Below are 24,100 nucleotides of genomic sequence, written 5' to 3'. Positions count from 1 at the left end.
TCTTTTATTTCTGTGAGAATTAAAGTGCTCTTACTGGTGCTTTGAAATCCTCCAAGCTCAAGATAATACAAAGAGAGACTGTCTAAGTGATACATACTATGTTCAGTGTGGTTTACTTGCTTCTGCTTGCCTCTGCTCTCAATGTCTATGATGAGAACTGGCTCCTTGCTAGAAACCTCAGATTCTGTGCCTCATTCTCAGCAGCAGCTGGACATCTGGATCTGTGGAGAAAGAGATAAGTGACGAATCTGCTTTCCTGGGGCTTAGTTTGTTGCCCAGGACCATAATGCTTATTCTTGTCATTAGGATTCTGAGCTTTGGGAAATGATGAGAGGACATGACAGAAGAAACAGGCTGTAGAGAAAGTTTGTGAATGACCACTGAAGAATGCCATCAGCTTTCTCTGTTGCAGTAGCTAGGTTTTATCCCAGACAGTTCCTTGATGGAATATTAACTAGCCATATTTCCTGAACATTGTTTTACAACCTTCCTCAAAGAACCCTACATTTATATAATTAAATTGAAATATATTTTTTCTGAAATTCTGTTGTTTCAGCTGCTGGATTTACTTGTAATGCTTGCTAGCATTATTTAGTTTTCATTATGCGGAGACATTGGCATTGAGTTTTGATCTGTCAGACAGCTCTCTCACTGCCTTAATGCTAATAGCCTATGAGTATCTGATCTGTCATGGTACTTGTTGCTGCTGTAATTTAAGTTTAACGGGAATTCTATAATTGAAAGGTTTGGGGTTTTTTTTTCTCACTTTCGTGCAATACAACTTTTTTCAGAAAAAACGCTAAAGTTCAGAAAAGGGGCAAGATAAATTTGATTGGTCGATTGCAACTTACTACAGAGAGAATGCGGGAAGAGGAGAATGAAGGAATAGTCCAGCTAAGAATATTGCGGACCCAGGCAAGTAACCTGCTGGAGGAATAAAGAATTCCCCTATTTACTTTGTTGCATTATCATTACTGGAACTTGTTGTATTATCATTGCATGCTGCCCACTGTTGGATGTTGATGCATGAAATGGGTGCCTTTGAATCCCATTGGAAGCCACTTCTGCTGCATGACTCTAGATCCTTGTGAATATCTGATTTTGCATGTGTGTTCAAGCACTTGTAGTTGTCAGCCTCCTGTTCTGAAGTACCAGGTCATCATGTTCAAAGAGGACAAAGCAGATATTACACAAATGGTGAAGGCATGCGGTGTGGGGTGGGTGACAGCAGCAGATTGTTAAAGTTGACTGACACTGGCCACCAGCATGAATAAACAGCATTGTTGATCTTCATATCTCTTAGGTCTGTATGAAGAGACTAATCTTGAAGGTGGAATCACGCTGTAGTAACAGTACTATGACTTCTCCTTAGAGAAGTTGAAAAGTGCATCTTAGCTGTACAAATTGCAGCTTCCTGCTCTGTGGTTGATAGTCAGCTACTCATGCCAAATCTTTTGAGCTGACAGTTTTAAAAAAGCATGAATTTTTCTGGCATCAGGGACTATTACATGCAATAGAGTATGGAGTACAATTTCACCTTCCAAGTTTCAGGTCTGTTCTATCAGTCAGGTTGGATTGCAGGCCGTGCACATTGTGAGTTGTACCACCTGATGTAACATAAGATTGTAACCATTCTGGCAGCAGCAGGGTTAATGCCTAGTTGTACTTATGAAATGAGTGAGATGTTAACGAGGTATATCACAAGTCACCTAGGAAACTGCAACTTCTGCTCAAGGAGTGAGTGAACGTTTGGTTTTAGTGAGTAATTCACACTCTAGATATAGGACTTAACTGCTCCTTTGACTGGAATTACATCTCTTGCATCTTGCCAGTGCTTCATTCTTTTCCTTTATCAGTTTCTTTGTAAAAGCAGTTCTGTATAGGCTAAAAAAATGCAGTATATTTCTGATTTCTAAGGAAAAATACAGATTTCCTTGCTGTCTTGCCTTACCAGGAGCCTCCTATTAATGCTGTGTTCATTTTGTCACGTCACCCAGGCATTTAATTTTTTTTTTTTCTTCTTGTCACCCACTAGGAGGCTATCATCCAAATAATGAAGATGAGGAAGAAAATTACTAATGCCCAGCTTCAGACTGAACTGGTAGAAATATTGAAAAATATGTTCTTGCCACAAAAGAAAATGATAAAAGAGCAAATTGAATGGCTTATAGAGCACAAATATATCAGAAGAGATGAGTCGGATATCAACACCTTTATATACATGGCATAATTGGAGGACTCTGCGGGATGCTGAGAACATAAATGGAAGGGTGCTTGAACAGACAGCTGCAACAGTTTGTGCTGCAGAAGGACTTGTTTTGACTTTCGTTACATATTAAAATCCCTGCCTTACCTTACAGAGGACTATATTTTGCCAATCTCATTCAGCTAGCATGATGGCATTCCCTTCATGTTGCACACTTTTAACAGCATGCTGTTTTGTGGGAAACTTGCATTCATGAAGAGCCCATTGTGAACTTTTTAAAGTAGATTTGATTTACACCCACCAGGAAGAATACAGGTTTGGGTTTTTAGATGACCAGTACTTGCACAGGAAAAAATATTCAAATATTCATGCACTGAGGAACTGCTATTAGTTTTGTTTTGGGTTTGTTTTTTGTTTTGTTTGGTTTTGGTTTTTGGGTTGGTTTTTTTTTAATGCAATTAGGACTAGAAGTAGCACTTTCACTTTTGTGTTTTGGATCAACAGAGTAACCTACTGTCCATCTCTGATCCTTTTCATGTAATAACATTTGAGCAACACAAACACATGCGTCACAGCTGATACATATTTGTTACAGTTAAAACCTGTTTGCTAGAGCAGTGCTTCAATCTAGTAACTGGATTTTAATAATTGATACATTAAGTGACACAGAAGTAATTCCAAGTCATCGGTGATATTTTTCCCTAAGCAAGAGATCATTGTTTTTAAATTGTTTCCTGTAAACAAGTGGATGTGTTGATACCTTAATTTGGACGGGTGATTTGCTACAATCCTTTTTGACAAGGTAAAAGTTTTTTGAATGATACTTCACTCTAAAAGCAGTTTTCATGGGTGGGTCTGCTATAGGAACAGAAATATTAAGTGTATTTCCTTGTACATTTAATATTTGTATTCCAAATATTTCAGTATGACTACATATATCAGGATGCATTAAAGAGTAATTTATGCACAACTCCCGCAGAAAGAGAATAACACTTGAAGATCCCTGTACTGTTTCCTCAGTGGTAACTTTTATATACATGCAAGGTTAATCCAATTGGACTAGTCAACATCTTTATATGAAAAACAAACCCTCTGCTTTTCATTTTGTAACTGGTAGGGTAGGAAGTACTCTTCTAATGAAAATGATAAAACGCTAAGGAAAAATACCTTGTTCAGTGTATGTAGAGAGAGTGCCAAACACACATCAGGAATCTCAACTTCTTAATGTTACCTCTTCCATTCTCAATCATCTGAAGTAGTCATTTGGCACTGCCCTACTCTGCTGTTCTGAAATGTCCCAGCATGTACTGGAGCGATACCATGAGTCATAGGAGCAGAGTGCCTGTCCTAGGACAAAGGTAAGTTGTGCTTTATTCAGTTCTGTATGAATATTTCTATAAATTACAAGTGTGTGAAGTTATTTTTTAATTGACCAGTTGAACTACAACATCTAAAGGCCTCATTTCTTTGATGATGAAATGGGGTAGAGCATACCATTAACTTTAGTCAAAAAAGAAAGCCTTCCAGTAAGTAAGAGGAGGAGTTTTACTTTCACATGGTTACAGTAAAGTATGCAGCAGGAGTGGTTTAAAAGCAAAGTCTCTGAGAATGGCTGTTTGCACCCTTAAGCAGGCTGTGTGCTCTGTTACTAATGTAAATGCCAGTGTGACTGCCTGAGAACAGTGTGTATTTGGACATCTGTTTGAGTAAGAAATTTTTGGTAGTGAGGGTTTCATGACCAAGAGATGGAGAAATCAAGGCCTGGCCAATTACAATTGATTGACATCCTACAGCTTGTGTTACATGCTTTTATTGATACTCAAAAGTAGATGCTGTTTAAAAAGATTGCATCTTTTATGTTGGCCCTGTGGTGTTGCAATTCAGAATCAAAAGGAAGTGGTGCTCTGTGTAGTTAACCAATGAAACTATTTGAACATTAGAAAACAAAATTCTAATAAAACACTTTGTGCTGCGAGACTTTCAGTCTTTGTAACTTTAAAGTAATAAATGCTTACTTGGGATAACTGGGAAGAACATGACAGTCTGAGCACACTTTTCAACATGAAAAATTCCAACCCTTAACCAGAGAAGAAAGGTGTGAAATGGTCACAAGGAAAGAGCTGGCAAGGGGATAATGCTAATTTTGAAGCCATTGGTTTAGATTTGAGACAGAAATTTAAGAGACTGCGTCTCAGATACAGCTGTTTAGGAAGCTGGAATATATGCAGAAAAGAAAAGCTTGCTAAAAGCTACATATTCCCTTAACTAATAAATACAATACAACCTGATTGTTACCTATACATTTCTCAAAACCTGGGATGGAAATACAATTGGTAATGTGCCTATGACATGGTCATTTTTTCTTTAAGTATATACCAGAAATTGATGTCGGGTTTTTTTATGAAATCTAAGACAGACACCAGCAAATTTGTTAAAGATGCAGAATCACGTTTAGCATCCTTCATCAGGTCACTTCACCAATATGCACTTAAAACTAGTATCACCTGGGGCACAGGGAGATACCTGGGGTAAGCTGTTCTTTAGGGGAGGGTGGAGTTCAGATCTAAATGAAAACTATTCTTCACTTGCAATATGGCAACAACGCACTTTTAAGGCTGCAGTTTTTAGCTCTGAATATATATGTCCAAAGACCTAGCTTAAGGAGGTGCTGCATCTGAAAAACACGTTGCCACACACACTGCCACGGTGAATAGCTAAGGAACGAAATCTGGTGTAGAAGGGGCGGGGGGAAATCACTCTTAATAATTTCTTAATTAAGAAATACTGTTAAATCTTTTTCTGTCCCAACAACTTGATGATAATCTCAGTTTCAATTCTGAAGTCTTCCATTTTCCTCTTTCCACAGTTGGTGTCCCTAGCTTCTACTCTTATTCATTTATTTTTCGTTACGACTGTAATGCAGTTACATTTCCAAATGACAATGTTGACTTTCTCATTTTCATATTTTTAAAATTATTATAAATGTTATGAATGTTCACATCTTGCATTTATCTGCATTGGGATGCCATTGTCCTGTAAAGTGCAAATTTTAAAAATACAATTGGCAAAAAGATTTGATAGTTTTACAGAAAGATTTGCTATCTCAAACTGTTTTCTATTTTCATCAAAATGACTGGGATGCTATCTTTGTAATTCTTTAAGGTCATATTTGTGAAATAAACAATACATGAAAGCTTTCCTGTCATATACACTATATGTAGTCTGGAGTGTTGAGCAAACTCGGGTTCCTGAGTTGTAATAACTATCTCCGTATGGTATTTACAAATTTTGAATGTGTGCCACTACCAAGATAATAATGCTGTACAATTTTGAATGGTGGTAGTTTCTGTATGGCAGTCCAGCTGAACTATTTTGATGTACTGCTTAATTTTTGAATTTTATTTTTTAAGTTGTATAATTTATTTTCTTGCAAAATAAAAATGTAATTTAAAAGACTACTCATTTAGCAAGGTATTTTGGTGTCTCACCCTACAAAATTTTTAAGTTTAATTCAGGTGCTGCTCCTAAAATTCCCACTATATGAAATTTGCCTGACTTCAGGTCCCAACAGCTGTTATGATCAGAATAATTAAAAAACAAAAGTGAAGATTTCCAATTCCTTTCTTGTTAAAAAATTTTTCGTATGTAAGATTATATGTAGAGCTGTTTAGTCTTCTGAATTCTATTTGAAGATGAGCTGTAGTCGTTCAGTCAGTGTATCAAAGCCTGCCATGCCAAAAATGGCTGGGAGTTGCCTAACTTAGTTCATGGCATTTTTAAAAAGGATATGTCTCTGTGCAACTTACAGGGATGAACTTGGATTGCTGAATATTTTGGTTGATTTGCCTCTGAAGTTATTTACAATGTGCATCACTGAAATTTACTGGTGTTGCCACCAGGACCTGCAGGAAACCATGATGTGGGAACAGTCGCTTGCCTGAAGGAGTGCTTTTAATGTAATGGCTTTTCTTCTCTGATTGTTCTTGCCTTTTAATGTGAATCTCTTTTTACATTTCAGCTCCTTTAAGTGCACCAGCTAGCCACCGGTGTTTTGTGCTTTCTGGTACATGCAGAGTTTAGAACTACTTGTATGGAATAAACAGCTATTTTTGAGTGACTGCTCATACTGTGCCTGGCAATTGGCCAACTGGCAGTTCTTGCAGGAAGAGTTTTGATGGCAGGTTGCTATTATTTCCAAACTTTTTTCCCTCTGTTAGGGCAATGCATAGTCTTTCCCAGTAATTTTTCAAGAGAAATTGTTCTCTAGAAGCCAGTTATTGCAGGAGTTCCTTGGCTGAATCAACTCCTACCCCTGTAAATTGATCACGGTTTAGGTAGAATTGTTTTCATAAATACAAAAGGCTTTAACCTGGCTCATTCTTCTGATAAAGTGAGAATGTGGCTTTATTTTCTTCTTTGCTTTACCTGTCAACATAGAATCATAGAATTGTTCAGGCTGGAAAAGACCCTTGAGTCCAACCGTTAACTCAGCACTGCCAAGTGCACCACTTGGCCATGTCCCTGAGTGCCACATCCACTAAGTACAGGGATGGTGAATCACTTCCCTGTTTTACTGCTTGACAACCTCTTCCATGAAAAAAAGTTTTCTTAATATCTGTAAGTATCCAATCTAAACCTTCCCTGGCACAACTAGAGGCCATTTTTTTGTTACTTGTTAGAAGAGACCAACTCCACCACCCTTGGCTGCACCCTCCTGTCAGGCAGCTGCAGAGAGCAGTAAGGTCCCCCTGAGCCTCCTTTTCTCCAGGCTGAACACCCCCAGCTCCCTCAGCTGCTCCTCACAGCACTTGTGCTCTTGATCCACTCCCTGGATATCTCAACATCTCTAGGTAGACATGGTGCCTGGCATTTGATCTTCATTTATTTTAGTGATGGAGATCCACTATGGAAATTCAGTTGGATACTGTGCTTCAGCTCCTGCATGCAAACTTAAACACCTGTAAGAACAGCTGGAGTCATGAACAGCAGCTGCTGCTTCCCTCTGCAGATCTGGGGCATGGGCACGCCCAAATTCCTCCATCTTAGAACCCCTGACCCCCATGTACAGCATTTCAAACTCCCCTGTACAACACACAAACCCCCCCTGTACAGTGCTCCAAAGTTTTTCCCTTCACCCTGTGATTCCTACTACAATGCTACTTAAACTTTTGTGGCCTGTAATTCTTCATATAAGGTTGGCAATTTGCTCTATGAATTAAGATTGAATTTTCAGGTGTCTTTGGCTTTCTGCCAGGGTCTCCGAGCGCCTGCCAGAGCTGTGAAACATCCAGGGCATCCAGAGAGATGCTTCGGGTTCCGACACCTGCTGAGCAAAGCAAGAGCAGCAGAGTGTGACTTTTTAATAGTCTGTAACTGGACACCAAAAGTGAGTGACTTTGAAATTAGTACATTATAGTCAGTCTTGGTGAGAAGAGATGATGAAAAAATTAAAGAATGTTGGCAGGTTATATCCCTGAAAAAGAGCTTTATAACACAGGAGTAAAGGCAAGTTAAATGAGAGCTTTCTGGGTTTTGTTCTGCATTACTCATTTCTTAAAAATATCCTCATCCAACCTGGATGTTTTTGCTATATGGTACATATGTACTTTCAGTGTAAAACCTTCAGTTTTTCCTGAGACAATATTTACCTTCAGTTTTTCCTGAGACAATATTTATCAGTTCCTGTGTTATGTATGGTTTTGAACTGTCTCTAAATCAAAGGTCTAGATTAGGCCACCTTAGAACATCAGCTACTGAGAGTCAAGAAAGCAAAGGAGTACAAATGCTTCTCTTGCCAGTGCCTGTCCCAATCAGCCTCTTGCTGCATGTCTGGAGAATCTTTGGATATATATAGAAAGCAAGAAGCATTTTACTTGTGAGAGCAAAGTTAAAGTGAAATCCTCTCTCACAGGGAAATTAATAAGATGAAGAACAGAAAATCAATTGAAGTAGTTTTGACAAATGTTAGTTATACAATGTGAAGATCAATTAATAAGAAAAAAAAAGTCAATGTAGCAAATGAAAGTTAACAGGTCGTTGAAATACTCTTGCTTTCTAGGTGCTATATCCAAAGCCTGGTTCTTGGCATTTTTTCTAGGTTGGGGTACAAGAGGAAGGAAAGGTGCAAGTAAATGCTCATTTATGTGACCGTAGACCTCAGCTCTGGGGAACACTTCATTGGGTTGTGGGTTACTGTAACCGTGTACTAACTCCTTCAGAGACTAAAAAAGTGGTTGAGGAGAAGAGACTGATCAGAAACAAACACAGAATTGCTTGTCCTAGACTGTGTGCTACAGCACAATTCAAAGAAAGTCACTTTGTGTTTTGAAACTGTTCCTTTGAGACACAGAGCTCAGGTCGGGGAAAGAGCCAGGCTTTTCCTGGCCTAGCTGTGTGCATGTTGGAGAGACAGGGTGAAGAGGGGCACTGTCAGGCTCGCAAACAGCAGTAGAGATTTTGTGCTGGCCTTCGTCCACAAATCCAGGTTCAGAGGCAAGAGAGCATGAGGGGAGAAAGCAGAGTGCAGAGGAGAGCGTGGCACTGGTGCGGGCAGCCCGACACTCGGCGGGCTTGGGCTGCCATCAGTCGTGCCTGGGCGCAGCGGCCGGGACCGTTCTCGGCCAGGCTGGAATTCCGAGGGAACAGTGTTAGGGGTTTATGCCACGGCCAGGCAGGAAGGGGTTTAGGGGGAATTAAGTTGCTGACCCTTCCGAAAACAGCACGCAGCTGCTGCACCAGGGCACGCCAGACACAAAGCGCCCCGGGCTCAGCGACACCCGGCGCTTTCATCCCCACGACCTTGAGGTGCGCAGGATCTTTCCGATACGGGATTAAATGCCCGCGGCTCGGGTCAGCTTAACCTGCAGCGTGGGGCAGACGAGGGCCGGGCCGGGCCGGGGCGGAGCGTAGCCCCGGCGGCGGAGAGGACACACCCCGGGGGCTGGTTCTTTTTCCGCAAGGATTTTCCACGTTGTCTCCATGCAGTTCGCTACCAGTGATTTTCCTTCTCGGCGCGGCATCCCAGGCTGTCCGCCCCGCGCCCCGGGCCGTCCCCCGCATTCCCGCAGCCCCTGCCCCGCCTGGCCCCGAGAAGGACGCGCCTGGCGCTGCGGAGCCCCGGAATCCGTTCGGTCGGAAAAGACCTCCGGGATCATCGGTGTCAACCCCACCGCGGCACTGAGTGCCACGCCCACTCTTCCTTACACACCTCCAGGGGCGGTGGCTCCGCCGCCTCCCTGGGCGGCCCCTGGCGGTGTCCATCCCCCTTTCCGCGGAGGAATTCCGCCCGGTGTCCAGCCCCACGGGACTCCCGGCCTGGGCGCGTCCCGCGCACGCGGCACCAGCGCCCCACGCGCCAGCCCCTCTGACGCCGCCACCCGCCTTCCGCGCCAGCCAATGGCAGGGGCGGGCGTGGCACCGCCCTGCCCCGCGGGGCCAATGGCAGCGGGCAGGGGGCGGGGCGCCGCCGGCGATAGGCGGGGGCGGCGGCGGCGGTGAAGGTGACGGGGGCGCCGGCGGGAACATGGCGGCGGCGGCGGGCGCGATGCTGTGCGGGCGGCGGCCGGCAGCGGGGCTGCTGCGGGTGAGGCCACCGCGGGCCCGGCTTTACTTTCTCCTTCCCTACGCAGCCTCGGCCTCGCCGCCGGGCCTGGAAAGGCTCGGCCAAGGTCACGCCGCCCCTGCGGCGGGGCGGCTGCGCCCCCTCCCTCACCCTTGCGGGAACCCCCGGCCCGGGAGGCAGCCGAGCGAGGGAGCGGGTCCCGGGCCGGGGAGCTGAAGGGTGACGCCGCTGGTGGGTGAAGGGCAGCCTCTCCCGCAGCCCCGGGCGCTGCAGTAAGCCCGGCGGGACCTTTATCCGCGATCCTGAGCGCGGCTTTTTCCACTGTCAGCGCCGCGGCTGCCGAGCCCTGTCCGGTACGGCTGCAGCCCGCAGGGATGTGCAGGGCATAGGGATGTGCTGCCCACAGGGATGTACAGCCCTAGGGATGTCCCAGCCGGGCCGGGCCTGCGCTCGGGTTGGGCTCCTCTAATGGAGCAGAGCAAAGATATAAATTCACAGCCGTGGGTGTTGTTTCTCAGCCGGCAGTGGGGGCTGCTGCCCGCGAAGCCTGGCTGCGGTGCCGGCCGTGCCCGCCTTGCCTGGGAGGGAGCTGTGCTGTGCTGGGCTGTGCTGTGCTGTGCTGTGCTGTGCTGGGGAGAAACGGAGGGCGAGGGGATCGCACCCCGGTTGCCATGTGCGAAGCTGAAGGTTGCGTTTCACCAGCTCTGGAAGTGGGTCCCTCCTTCCTTCCCTCCTGACAGAGCATGAATGCTCCTAGCAGATGCCAGCTGCTCTCGGTAAACAGTTGTCTGGTTAGTCCAGTTAAAATTCCAGGCCTTGTGCAGTAAGAGTATTTATGGTAGTATTGGTATTTATCTTACTAGGCTTGGTTAGGCTTTGTTTTTCAGACGCTAACCCTTGGAAGCACTCACTGCTGTAAAGGCCTCTAAGGGACATCATTCTTTTCAGGGAGAACTTTAATTTAAAACTTCCTGCTGGCTATTATAACTTGAGCTGGGGAGAAGACCAGACAAAAATCCCCAAACAAAACAAAAGTCAAACGACTAATTCAGAACAGTAAAAAAAAAAAATATCAGCCTTTTGTTAGTTGAAAGTTAGCAAATGAAGAGGGGAAACAGGCTAAATTTTTGTGTTGAGACACAACCAGAAGGTATTGTCTAATTTATAAAAAGGTATTCTTGGGATGTCCTTAAGCAATTGTTTTAATTAGTATTTATTTAGCTGTAATTTAGTAATTACAGATAGAAGGCCAGATGTTTCCAGTGTGCTGAAATGTTGTCTCAGGAAATGGCTAAAGAAAGTGGTTTAAGCCATGAATGGAAAGATCACTCTGTTAATATGTAAAGCAATACCTACAGATATAAAATTATATCTTTGCACTGCTTAATTAGATGAAGCTACTGGCTGGTGAATTGGACTGCTCAGATAATCCCTTTTTCTTGGTTTTGTTTTATTATCCTGTCTTGGTGTGATGTTCTGAATTGGTTATCTTCATTTTTTGTTCATAAAACACCAAGGGAGTGGGAGTTGTAGATGTAAACTGCCACTGTTTAAAAGCAGTGGAGTTAATGGCAGGAATGAATGAACAAAGTCCAGGGAAGCAGACAGAGGGATTAGTAAACTTTTTCAAGATAACAGCACTCACCCCTAGCTTAGATATATGCTATAGGTGTACATAACAGACTTGAACAAAATGAATTTGGTGTTGTTTTTGAAGGAGTATTTGTTTATTTTTCAGAAAACATTTTATCACAGATGTTATGGTGAGACTGTACTAGACTACACTTCTATTCAAAGGCATGTTATGTTTTTTTTTCATATTTTTCCAGTGTTTCCTAGATATTAATTTTTGAAATAATGACTTCTACGAAAATGGGTACATTACATAATGAAACTGTATGGCATTGGTTTTCTTGTGTGAGGTCCTGAGGATTTTCTTCTTTTCAGGCTCTGAAGTATACAAGCCGTGGCTATGCATCACAGCGTACTTTAAATGTAAGTATAAAGCACTATTTGACTGTTAAACTGCTATTTTGGATTTGTTTGTTAATCACTGACATTTTTTAAAAAATCATCACGAAAAAACTGTCTTAAAGATGATGTCACTTGTGCCCCAAGCCACATTTTACTGCAAAATCTGAAATAAGTCAGATAGCCAACCAAAATAAAAATGGCAAAGTGTGGGACAAAATTAGAAGCGTGTCAGCTGATGTAAGCTTCATGTAAGTGTCAACCCAGAATGGGAAAAGGCAGCTGATATCAACTGCTCCCTTTGAAATGATTTGTGTTATCCTGCAACTTGCTGTTACAATGTGAAAGATGAGGGCAAGTTTGTTACTGTCACTGAAGTCAGTCATGAAGAAAGGGTTACAGTAATAGACAGCCCTTCATAGTTTTAGAGTATCATTTGTCGTTTATGTTTATTTTTTTCCTAGTGTTCTCTTTCTTTGCCTGTCTGTCTAAATAGAAAAGCCCTCATGACCAGGTCCTGCACAGCTTTGTGGCTAACTTTCACTGAAACCAATACAGCTGGAAGCACTCATTGCTGCTTCTTGACAGCTGGCAGGGGCAGCCAGAGGTCTGGCATGTGCACCTTTGTGGTGCCAGATTCTCATGCTGCTCTCACAGGGTTATCAGGTGCACACGTGGATGTAGCACTACAGCTAGGAGGCAGAATAAGAGTAAATTGTCTTTACTACTAGGATAGGGCTGGATGTCATAAACTGCTGCTTATGCGTTCTGCTGGCACCTGGGCTTTTGAATATATCCAGGGATGGACACTTCACAAGCACAGGGTAACCTGTGCCAGAGTTCAGCCACACTCCCAGTGGAGAAATGTTTCCTGATGTTGAGTGGGAACTCCTTTGTGTCAATTGCTGCTCACTGTGCACCACTGAAAAGAGTTTGGCTCTACCTTCTTTGCACCCTTCCTTGCAGTGTTAATATTCATGGTGAGGAGCTGCTGTTGAAGTTCTCTGTGGCACTACAGCCCTCTGGTGTATCAGCCACTCCTCCCAGTTTGGTGTCACCAGCAAACCTGCTGAGGGTGCACTGCACCATCATCCAGCTCATTAAAGAAGATGTTACACAGGACTGGACCAGTACTGATCACTGGTCTCCAGCCAGAGGCCAGACTTTGTACCTCTATCACCACACCCAGCCTGGCCATTCTGCCCTTTTCTATCCCTTCCTTGTCTGCTTGTCCATAGTTCATTAGCTTCTGTGTGAGGATTTTATGGGAGACAGTGGTGAAAGCCTCACTGCAGTGCAGGTAGACAATGTCTGCTCTCCCCTCCTGCACCAAACCAGCCACTTCACTGTAGAAGGCTGGCAGTTTGTCTGAGCGTGGCTTCTCCTTGGTGAATCCATGCTGATGACTCCTGATGATTTTCTTGTTAATGGAAATGGTTTTTTAGGATTAGTTGTTTCATCACCTTTCCAGGGATTGAGATGGGTCTCACTGACCTGTAGTTCCCTGGGTCCTCTTTCTTACCCTTCTTGAGGATTGGAGTAATGCTTGGCTTTTCTCTAGTCCTTGGGAACCACTCATAATTGCTGTGATCATTCCAGCATTATTGAAAGTGACCTTAAAAAGTCACCTGCCAGCTCCCACAGAACTCATGGGGGCATCTGGTCAGGACCCATGGATTTATGTATGCCCAGTTTGCCCTGACTTGTTCCTCTTCCACCAAGGGTGCATCTTCCTTGCTCCACCTTCCCCCAGTCTCTGGGGCCTGGGATTCCTGAAGGCTGGTCTTAGTACTGAAGACTGAGGCAAAGAAGGCATTCAGTACTTCAGCCTTGTCCTTTGTCACCAAGGAGGCCCATATTTTCCTTGCTTCTTAGGTGCTCATGGGAGCCCTTCCTGTTGCTTTTGACATTGCTTTCCAGATTCAGTTCTTGGCTTTCATAACCTCATCCCTGCATGCTCAGGCTGTGTGCCAGATTCTCAGTCCCTGTTTCCATCACTCATATGGTTCATTTTTGTGTGTGAGTTTTTTACCCAACTTACTGCTCATTGAAATGGATTGCTCTGGAGCTTGGAGGGGGTCATCTTTGAACAACAGCCAGCTTTCTTTGGTCCTCCTTTTCTCCAGGATGTTCAAGATTCCTGCAAGCATCATCAGTGCCAAGGCTGAGCTGAATGCACTCCACCTGTTCTGTCCCATAAAGCACAAAGCCTCTCCTCTCCCCACTTGCCTTGTCTTCGTGACCTGTCCTTCCTGGAGAGCCTTATCCCTCCATGGCAGCACTCCAGCCACGTGAGCCATCTCACCACAGCTCTGTGGTGCTGAGGTTGTAGTGCTGCAGCTGCACACCAATCTCCTCAGGTTTACCCTCCATGCTGTGTGCATTAATATGGATTTTAGTGCTCTGAAACACTTGCAGGGTGAAAGAGAAGCTGTGACATCAATGAAATAATAAAAAGTATATACATTTTTAAAATACTGGTTATGTGTGCAGTTGTGAGAGAGATTGTGACTTTTACTCTGTCCTTCTGCACTTAGGAGGTGGTGATAGCAAGTGCTGTCAGGACACCTATTGGATCTTTCCAAGGGTCTCTTTCATCACTGCCAGCCACTAAACTTGGTTCCATTGCAATTAAGGGAGCAATTGACAGAGCAGGTATGTATACACTTTTTTTTTTCCCTGTGACAAAGAAAACTTTAAGTGGCTCAATGTCTTTTCAATGGCTTGGTAATAACAAAAACCTGCAATGTCCTGGATTTTTTCTCCTGTGGCATTTTTAAGTATATCCACAAAGTCATTTAAGTAAAGTTGACTGTGATGCTTTGGCTCAACCTGAATTAAGTGCTGCTTCTAGGAGCAGAATGTAGCCATGGGGTATCTGTGCTAGTCCAAATGTGATTGAACATGGTATTTGGTTTGTTGGGATGGCTAAGCTGATGCAAAGGCTGCTTTCTGCTGAGACCAGTGGCCTTGCCTTTCCCTGCCCATTTTTTATGTGGGCAGGTGTATTTGAAGGACAGCCTTGTCAGCCTTTTGATGGATTCAATCTAGCAAAAAAGTGGTGTTTTTTTAGGGTAGAGGAGGGTTAATACTGCAAGAACTTGGATACCAGGGCTGTTGCAAGAGATGCAGCAGAAGAGCAGACCTCTTCTCTGTGATGGCAGCTTGCAGTGGCTTTGGCTTGCCCTTGCTAAACAAACAACACTGTCTTTAGACATAATTCTAGCACCAAAAAAAGTGTCATGCATTTAACTGTCCATGAAAATTGAGCTTCTCAGGTGATTAGTGAGACTTGGAAATGTGGACTTCAGTGAAATAACTGCAGCTTGTTCTGCAGGGTCACAGGGGAATTATCTTCTGGGGGGATCACCAGTTCACCATACTCCATGAATATGGGGGTAGGGATCTGGAATCCACCCACAGGGGCTGGGTTCTGTTAGTCCATGGATTGGATGTGGCAAGTTTCATTAGTCTTTGATAGAAAACTTCAATGGGAACCTTTGTCAAAAAGATCCTGAATAAAAGCAATTTTGTTTTGTAGGAATCCCTGCAGAAGAAGTGAAAGAGGCTTATATGGGCAATGTCCTGCAGGCTGGACAAGGACAAGCTCCAGCAAGACAAGCAGTTCTGGGTGCAGGTATTCCTTCTCTTGCCACTGAGGTTGAAGGTTTTCTGTCTTTATGTGGCTGGAATCTACTGGCTGTGAGTTAAAGCAGAGTGGTGGGCAGCCCTTTGTCAGGACAGTCCCTGGATGCTTTTGCCCTGTGATGGCTGAAGGGTGCACGTTGCACTCATGCAAGTGGGATGTTACTGCCCACAGTGTGTGCAGAACCTGGAGAAGACAGTTCTGGAGAGCAGGCTGCTAATTCCACAGTACTTTACAGTAATGATGGGTGTGCTCTGAGTCTTTCACAAAACAGACTTTTTTTCCTTCATTGTATCATTATTTTTCATTCTTACTGGATAAAGAATCAGTGAGTTTCCTTCAACCCATGAGTGTGTACAGCTCATCTTCCTGTGGAGTCTGGAGCTGACAGTGGAAGGATTCACTGTATAATGTTAGCTATAACATGAAGGTTATTGGGGTGCAGAAGTTTTCTTCTCCCTTCTTCTGTGGGGGTGGGATTCCATACCTTAGCATGTTTCTAGGCAAACCTGTAGGTCAGGGAGGAACTGTGTACTTTCTTAGATCTGCTGGACATTTTTGAAGAAGGAACTACTTCCATATTAGGCAAAGTGATAAATATGGTTCTTTTCATTCACAGAATTATATAGTGTCTTGAGTTGGAAGGGACCTTGAAGATCTCATTCCAACCCCCCTGCTGTGGGCAGGGACACCTTCCATTAGATCAGGGTGCTCAGAGCCCTGCCCAGCCTTGCCTGGGGTCTGTCTTGTTGCCAGTTGCTAAATTCTGCAGCTTATTTATGCTTTTTCAGCTTTGGATGCTGCTTAGAGGCGGGGATCAGGGTTTTGGGAACAGGAGCAGTTCTGGAGTCCCTTCCTTGATCTTCCATTTCCTTGCCTTTCCCCTTATCACAAGTCAGTTGTTGGAAGGGGAGAAACAGCAGGGGTTTCCAAGAAGGATGGTAGCTATGGATAAGTGTAGATAAATTGCCCTGGCAGGCTAAACAGGGTAAGCTGGACATCCTGGGCTTAGATAAAAATTGGAGCCATATGAAATGTTGCTGAAACACCAATAAAATACTGAAATCTGCCCTCCAAATAACAGCTGTACAAACTTCTTTGACTCAGGTCTGCCGATTGCCACTCCTACCACAACTGTCAATAAAGTCTGTGCTTCAGGAATGAAATCAATCATGATGGCAGCACAAAGCCTGATGTGTGGGAGTCAGGTATGTGGATTTTGTGCTGTTCTATGGAAAAAAACACACAGTTAATGTTGCAGATCCTGTCCTACTAATAGCTGTGCTCTTTGATTTGGGACTGTGCTTTTGGCTTGGGATAATAAAGCTAATTAGCAAGAGTTTGGTTTATTTATGCAGTGCTAATTTTATAGTTGTTTAAGTATGTTTGAGTTCAAAACAGAAAAAAAATACTAGAGTTGGAAAATTCAGACATGTTTTTAGAGCTGAAGAAACAAGGTGGATTGTTTGGGGGGGTATTTACCTCATCTCTTTACTGCTCTACCCACACCCCACCTACCAGTCCAGCCCCCAAAATATAATTAAGGGAACTTTCAAGCTTTTAGTTTTGAAAAGGTGAAGAAATTTTCATGTACTTAGTTTTTGGTGATTTGAATTTCAGACAGTGTTAACATTTAAATGAATTAAGTACACATGTTCAAGCAAAAGTACACTAAATGTCTTTCAGGCTTATTTATTGTTTTAGAAGAAGCAGAATTTATTGTTGGTGAATAAGCTTTTTCATTACAGAGCTTGATGAAGGAGAATTGCTCATCTCTGTCACCTTTCTTACAAGATTTTCTATACAATGGGAAAAAAATTCTGTCACTTGATGGGAGGATAGGAGAATACATCATTTTCAGTAAGCCATTAAATGCTGTGCAGCAAAGAATGTGGGAGAAGTGTGAATGTGAAGAAAGACATTTCAGTTTTGTTTTTAATTCCACACCCAAAGCATTTTGGCAGCATCTTTGGTTCTCTGAAGTGAAAATATAATCAATTCAATTATATATATTTTTGGCTTTAAAAGTAAATGGCTCATAAGTGAAGAATACTTTTGTGTATGTGTTTAGAACAAAAGTAAAGTGTTTAAGTTTTGATGTCCCTTCTGTGGAAATCACAGTGTAACTGGAGTTAAGCAACTGTTTTATTGCTTTGGCCTCACCCTGCAGAAAACAGCACTTTGTCTGGGGCCTGCTGAAGTTGATGGAAATCTTGTCACCAGACTTTGAACCAGGCCCAGCATGTCTTTGTAAACAGCTACATTTGGATTTAGTCATTTATATCCAATGACTTCATGAGAGTGGTTGTGCCTTTGGTTGGTTTGACAGATGTAGGCCATGAGCTCTGAATAGAACTGGAATTTTCAGCTGAATTAATCATACAAGCTGTGCTGCCAGTCTCAGCAAAATCAGAGACTCAGCCAGTTAATAGTCTCTTAGAGCTATTAATTACGGAGGGGTTGGTATTGGTTTGTTTTTCCTGGCTGTGGGCTGTGAGGTATCTGTGGTATGACAGTCAGTGATGGTTCCCAGTGGCTTGAGTCAGTGTACACCATTATATAAACAATTGTATTGGCTCTCTCTCCAGGTCTTCCACTCAATGGAATTTAAATGCCAGGGACTCTTGTTCGTCTAGTCTACTGCTGCTTCCATATCTCCACTGCCTTTCCAATCTATCTGTCTTTTCAGATAATTTTATCTCCAGCCTACTTTTTTTTTTTTCTTTATGATTTCACATCATGTTTCTACCAGGGTGGATTGCCTATCTTCAGTTGTTCCTGTTGTTGCTTTTTAAATGCTTAAAAGGTTTTTTCCCTCCTTCTCTAAGACTTCTCTGAAGTATGAAGTGCCCATGCTTAAGTTTTTACTAATGCTGTTCCTACAAGAAGTCATGGAGAACACACTGCATGATTATTAATTTTATCTTGTTTCCTTTGGGCAGGATGTCATGGTTGCTGGTGGAATGGAGAGCATGTCCAATGTTCCCTACACGATGAGCAGAGGGGCAACACCTTATGGAGGAGTTAAGCTGGAAGACCTGATAGTAAAAGATGGGCTGACAGATGCTTACAACCATATCCATATGGTAAATATTCCTGCAGAGTGCTCATGTATCAACCATAGATAGACCTGATGCAGATCTGAAAAGCTTGTTTATAGTTGTGAAACTGCTTCATCTAGCAAACCTGGATATGAGGAGGAAAAAGTCTTCTATTTCCAGGTTTCCTGCAGTAGCTGCAATGGAGGGACTGGACAGAAGAGCAAAACAGCACAGTAGTTTGTAATTACCTGTCTCTGCAGTCTGAATAACCTAAAGCAAGGATTAAGAGAAAAATTAATTCTGCTGCTGATGGGTTGCTGTTGCTCCATCTGAGGGAGGGAGCAATCAAGTTGCTTGGTGTCTTTGAAGATATCTGCTCTGAAGGATCCAGCAGGCTCATGCTTTTCCCTCCCCCAGAGTACACATCTCATATCTCTTGTGGGAAGGTTTGAGTCAGCTGGTGTGCTTACTCACCAGCAGGGTAACTTAAATTGGACAAACAAGGGCAAACTTAGGATGGGTTTGGAAAACAACTGATTCAAAGACAGTCAAGAACAATCACCAGGAAAGAAAAGTTTAAAAAGAGAATGGCTACCTTCAGCTTATGAATATTTCTGACCTTTACCCAGTGGTAATTCACAGCTCTAGGGCATAATTGATTGATCAGTTGGTGTTCTTGCTGAGACACAGGAAAAGATGTCACGAAGAATATTTGCTTTGATCCATAGATTTGGTACAGACATCACTTGTGTATGATTTATTCTTTTTGCACTCTAGTGCTTAGGCTGTGTGGGAATGTTGAAATTCATTCCCACGTTTCAGCTAAAATGGATTTTGAATGTGAGGATTTTATAGAAATCTAAAGGGTGGCCTTGATATTTCCCTCATAAAAATTCTAGCAGTTGGCTATAATACACCAAGTTGTAATAGATTGGGACATTATGTTGGAACCTTTTGTCTGTCTTATAGCAGATGTAGGTTGTTTAGAAAGCCTTCACAGTCTGTGTGAGAACATACAAGAAAGTCCACAGGATGGCTTGGGAAATTACTCTTGTCTGTGTTTTGGCAATAGCTGAAGTTGCTGGTGCTTTGAGGTTTGAAGACTTTTTAAATTCATTATTTACATAGACATGAACTTGCTTATTTGAAGAACTGGAGGGACACAATACTAAAGGGTTTTGTGTTGATTCATTGAGTTTTCCAATGAAATGAGAGGTGGAACAAAGCCTCTTCAAGGGCAAATCTTTCCAGTTGATTAAATGATTTTTTTAAAATTTTGTCACTGGATATTTAGACAGTGATGGTGATGAATTGTGTGTATATAATTACTGTCATGATTTGCCTATATATAAAATGATAAGGTTGTTTCATTCTACTTATTTCATTTCAGTTATTAGAAAAAAGGGATACATACTTTTATTTCTACAGTTTTGAGAGATTTGAAGGCCCTGTATGTTGACCTGTTCTTGTGATCTTTGGAATAGGCAAGGTAATGATGGAGTGAAAACACTAGGAAAGTGATGTGAACATGTGGTTCTGTGGCTGAACAATGATCTTCAGTCTCTGAAGATGTCAGTCCTAAGCACTTTAAATTTACTTTTGCATGCAGTTAACTGAAAAAAAAAGCCGTATAAGGAAAGTTCCTTTATGGCTTTGATAATCTGGATCCAGAAAACATCTGCTAAATCTGATGATTATATTTCAAAACCACAAGTTAGTATTTGTTCATGACTGTGTAAATCAGAAATGGACACCAAATATTAGTCACATTCAGTTCTGGAGATCTGCTGGTTGAGGTTTTTTCAGTGGTAGTTGTGCTGTGCATCTTCAGGAGTGCCAAACCTAACAGACCTGTTTTCCTCCAAGGGCAACTGTGCTGAGAACACTGCCAAGAAGTTCACTATTTCCAGAGAGGAGCAAGACACTTATGCCATAGGCTCTTACACCAAGAGCAAAACAGCCTGGGAGTCAGGAGTACTGAAAAATGAAATAGTTCCTGTCACTATTTCAAAAAAAGGTATTGTGGAAAGGTGTGATGAGATGAATTTTGTTTTGTATGGAAAGATGTAATGTTGTCTGTGTTCAGTGCCAATTGTATTGTTTACACATGTGACTCTCAGGAACATTAACTTTGATCACCTAAGAACTTTCTGTTAGGCAGACTTTCAACAGCAGTCAGTGACCTGTCATCTGGTTTTTGTTTTTCAGTTTTTCTTTAATGTTGCACACCTTTTTTAACTTTTTTTTTGGTCTTAGTGAAAGTTAGCTATTGAATTTAGTTATGGCTTAAGGACATCTATTTGTTTTAATTTACATTAAAGATAGGCACTTTGTCCTTTTTGTTCAGCCACTAGGAAGTATAAATGGATTTGTTTTAAATAAATTTGATTAAGGAATAACTTTTTTTTTCAGTTTATGTAAGCACGTTTCTTGATGTGCATTTTACGTGCATTTGCAGTTTTTTACTGAAAAAAGTTATTTATATAAGGCAGTATTTAGTCAACTGTTCTACAGAATACTAAACCAAATCTGAATTTCAGGGAAGCCAGATACAGAAGTGAAAGAAGATGAAGAATACAAACGTGTTGATTTCAGTAAAGTTCCAAAGCTGAAAGCTGTTTTCCAAAAAGAAAATGGTAAATATCGTTAACAGCACTGTTTAATTTTCTGCCAAGTGCAGGGATGCTTTGTCAAGTTGGAGAGTACTAGTCACAAGAGCATGAATGCCCAACAACAGCCCTTTTATTTTAAGTGTCTGCTGAGGTAAAGAAACATGCTGCACAACAGCATGAACTGACCTGGATTAAAAGATGGTCCAAGAACCTTAAACCAGTGAACACCTCAGTTTGGGAGGTGTACCTTAAAGAGAGTGACAGGTGGGTTTCAGTTTCACTGTTGGCTTTGGTCTCTGCCACGTGTAAACTCCTGTTGCTGTGCAGCTGGAGTGGCTTTACAGAGTTGCCATTGCTTCCTGAATCTGTAATCGATAAACCTTCCTGGTTAACTCAAAACTGGCCCTCATTCACAACCCTTCCTGAGCTGGAATTCTGTGACAGTGCCAGCAATGCAGCTGCCATGGAAGGAAGGATCTAAACTGGGATAAGGATACAAGTACCTGTGGCTGCATTTGTTTCATCAAACAGTTTTTCAGTTAACTCAGTGCAATAGGTTTCACCAAAAGATTGAGATTTCATGTTCAATGAACTCAGGGAGAAACAATCCTTAACAGGATATATGTGAGCTGTTTTGCATAACTCTTCCACCTCTGTCTAAGGAATGTTTTTCCTTTTCTAGGAACAGTTACAGCTGCTAATGCCAGTACTCTGAATGATGGAGCAGCTGCTTTGGTGCTGATGACTACAGAGGCAGCCAAGAGACTGAAAGTCAAACCTTTGGCACGGATAGTAGGTATGATCCTCTTTACCTCTAGGAGAGTCCTGGAAAATACTCCTATAGTGTGCTCTCAGACTGGGAGTTCTGTCTGGTTACCTGACATTATGGCTGCATCTTCCCAGTACAGTCTTTGAAATTTCAAGTGTTACACAGCAGACTTTTGACCATAAACAGAATTTTCTATATATAATAATAAAAATCAGAAAGTATTATCGTGTGGCTTACCTAGGGCACTACATTTTAGATGGAGCTATTTCACAGACCATGGTATTCAGAATTTCTCTATCTTGGCAGTGTTTGCTGCTTGCAAAGAAAGAAAACAATGTATGGTAAAAACACAAGGTCTTTAAACACCCTTTCTGATTTTTGTCTTTTTTCAGCTTTTGCAGATGCTGCTGTTGATCCAATTGACTTTCCAATTGCACCTGCATATGCTGTTCCTAAGGTAAGAATAAAACTGAGTGGGTTTTGGAAAAAGGAAGCTTCCCTAGCATTCCACTGTTGGTTCATCCCCTCAGTGGGTCTTCTTGAATTAGGATTGAAATTATAATGATGTCATAAATACCAAGAACAGATGTTTTACAGAGGACCAAGGCTACACTGCAGATCTCCAGCGTTAACAAATTTCTCATACCTATTTTGAAAGAGAGTATTGTACTATACTGCTTTTAGCAACTTTGGACATGTTTACACCTTTGAAGTTCTGCAGCTTGTATGCCCAAAAGGCAAAATAAGTATGGTTATACATGGGTAGACTTGTTCTAAAACAAATTGAAATGTATGGTGTGAGGCAGTACTGTGTCATTTTAAATGGACTTACTGTAGCAGCAGTCTGAGTGTTGTGTGATGGAAATGCATCCTTGGCATGGGCTGCTCTCCATTCCTCCTTTGGTGCAAACTCGAGTTTGTGGTTCAGTCCCTCAGATTTGCTTTTTCCCATCTGACAAAGAGGTTCCTAGATGTGAAATTGTGAATCAGAGTATGGGGAGCCTGAGTCACTGACTTCAAAATAGACCTATTATTTCTTTAATTGGTTTCCTGATTTTTTATAGTATTAATTATTTTGTATTATTTCTAGATTCTGAGTGAAACTGGCCTGAAAAAAGAAGATATTGCAATGTGGGAAATTAATGAAGCATTCAGTGTTGTGGTGCTGGCCAATATTAAAATGCTGGGCATTGATCCACAAAAAGTAAATATTAACGGAGGAGCTGTCTCTCTTGGACATCCAATAGGGTACGCAAAATAAGCTCTGGGTTTTCTCTGCACAGAGGCATTGTCTTCTAGGTAAACAAGTTTTAAGCAAATAAGAGTATGTTTGAATTTAATCCTTATTATTGATTTGGTTGTGAGAGATCTGTTCCCTTCTTTGAAAGAGCTTTACTGCATGTAAAGCCTGTACTATACAGACTGACACAGAGGTGATTTCTTTTTCCCAAAGAAACTTTAGCTATACATACACAAACAAAAATGCCATGTTTAAGAACCTTTGTGTTTATTCCTCTCCAGCTCCAGTACTTAATTTGTACTGCACAGGACTGCAGATAAAAGGATTGTTTCAGATTTTTTGTTGGTACTATGTTTTGCCAACATCACTGTGTAGGTCAAATTAAGAATTTCCTTTAAACTAAACTATGTTCTTTTGTTTTTCTTCTATCTAGAATGTCTGGAGCAAGAATTGTCGTTCACATGGCGCATGCTTTGAAAGCAGGTCAGTACGGTCTTGCAGGAATCTGCAATGGAGGAGGAGGTGCTTCTGCAATACTGATCCAGAAGCTGTAGCCCAAGCAGCATCAGAAACACAGCCTTAAATGCTCTCTGATCAAAACTGAGTGGTAGCTGTTACATCTTATTTATCAATCAGTGGATGAATTCTGTAACTGCTATTCTAAAATTTCCTGAAGTATCAATGATTACTGATCCAGCCTTTTATTGTTTTATCAGTTCAAGTTTTTATACCGTACAAATAAGCAATGTCAAATTTTAATTTTGGCTTGAAATCTGACAATAAAGAATGTTAACTATGGCTCCCTCTGTCACTGACATATCATTTCTTAAAGGCCCTTGAAAAAGAATTCTCTTGGTAACTCACAGAGTGCTGGAAATGGTTGTTTTCTCCTAAAAATTATCTGCAGTATGACAGCAGCTTGGTACTGGAGATACTTTCTCGCTATGAAAGTGAATGGATAATTCACATCTTCATTAGAACCAGAATCCCTGAGTTGAACATGGTGGGTAGTGGATGGCCCAGGCAAGAGTTACCTTTGGTCTCAAACAGCAAA

The 24,100-nt window shown here is 42.0% G+C and overlaps 2 protein-coding genes across 3 annotated transcripts in view; both read left to right on the top strand.

The window, feature by feature from the left end:
• The window catches only part of CUL5 (cullin 5), a 30,717-nt gene extending 25,053 nt beyond the window's left edge, over positions 1 to 5,664 (top strand). The window contains exons 18-20 of one of the 2 annotated variants that reach the window (XR_005628554.1): positions 792 to 915; positions 2,036 to 3,564; positions 5,073 to 5,664. Coding sequence is in view for 1 of the 2 variants with exons in the window: in XM_039718315.1 (XP_039574249.1) it covers positions 792 to 915; positions 2,036 to 2,230 (319 nt within the window). In the remaining variant the exon portion in view is untranslated. Of the gene's footprint in view, positions 1 to 791; positions 916 to 2,035 lie in introns of both variants that reach the window. The other variant, XM_039718315.1, reaches the window with a different exon arrangement.
• Positions 5,665 to 9,705: 4,041 nt separating this feature from the next.
• Positions 9,706 to 23,844, top strand: ACAT1 (acetyl-CoA acetyltransferase 1). Its single transcript, XM_039718334.1, has 12 exons — positions 9,706 to 9,788; positions 11,715 to 11,762; positions 14,276 to 14,393; positions 15,280 to 15,375; positions 16,492 to 16,592; positions 18,327 to 18,470; positions 20,292 to 20,442; positions 20,966 to 21,061; positions 21,720 to 21,833; positions 22,199 to 22,263; positions 22,897 to 23,054; positions 23,480 to 23,844. Exons 1-12 carry the CDS (start codon positions 9,729 to 9,731, stop codon positions 23,598 to 23,600), a joined length of 1,272 nt encoding a protein of 423 aa, XP_039574268.1. The 5' UTR covers positions 9,706 to 9,728; the 3' UTR covers positions 23,601 to 23,844.
• The last annotated feature ends 256 nt before the right edge of the window (positions 23,845 to 24,100 follow it).

This window comes from Passer montanus, unplaced genomic scaffold, assembly GCF_014805655.1.
Source record: "Passer montanus isolate IOZ18808 unplaced genomic scaffold, ASM1480565v1 scaffold4, whole genome shotgun sequence".
In the NCBI taxonomy this organism is placed as follows: Eukaryota; Metazoa; Chordata; class Aves; order Passeriformes; family Passeridae; genus Passer; species Passer montanus.
Note: the sequence above shows the minus strand (reverse complement) of the source record. Positions and strands in the feature narration are given on the sequence as shown.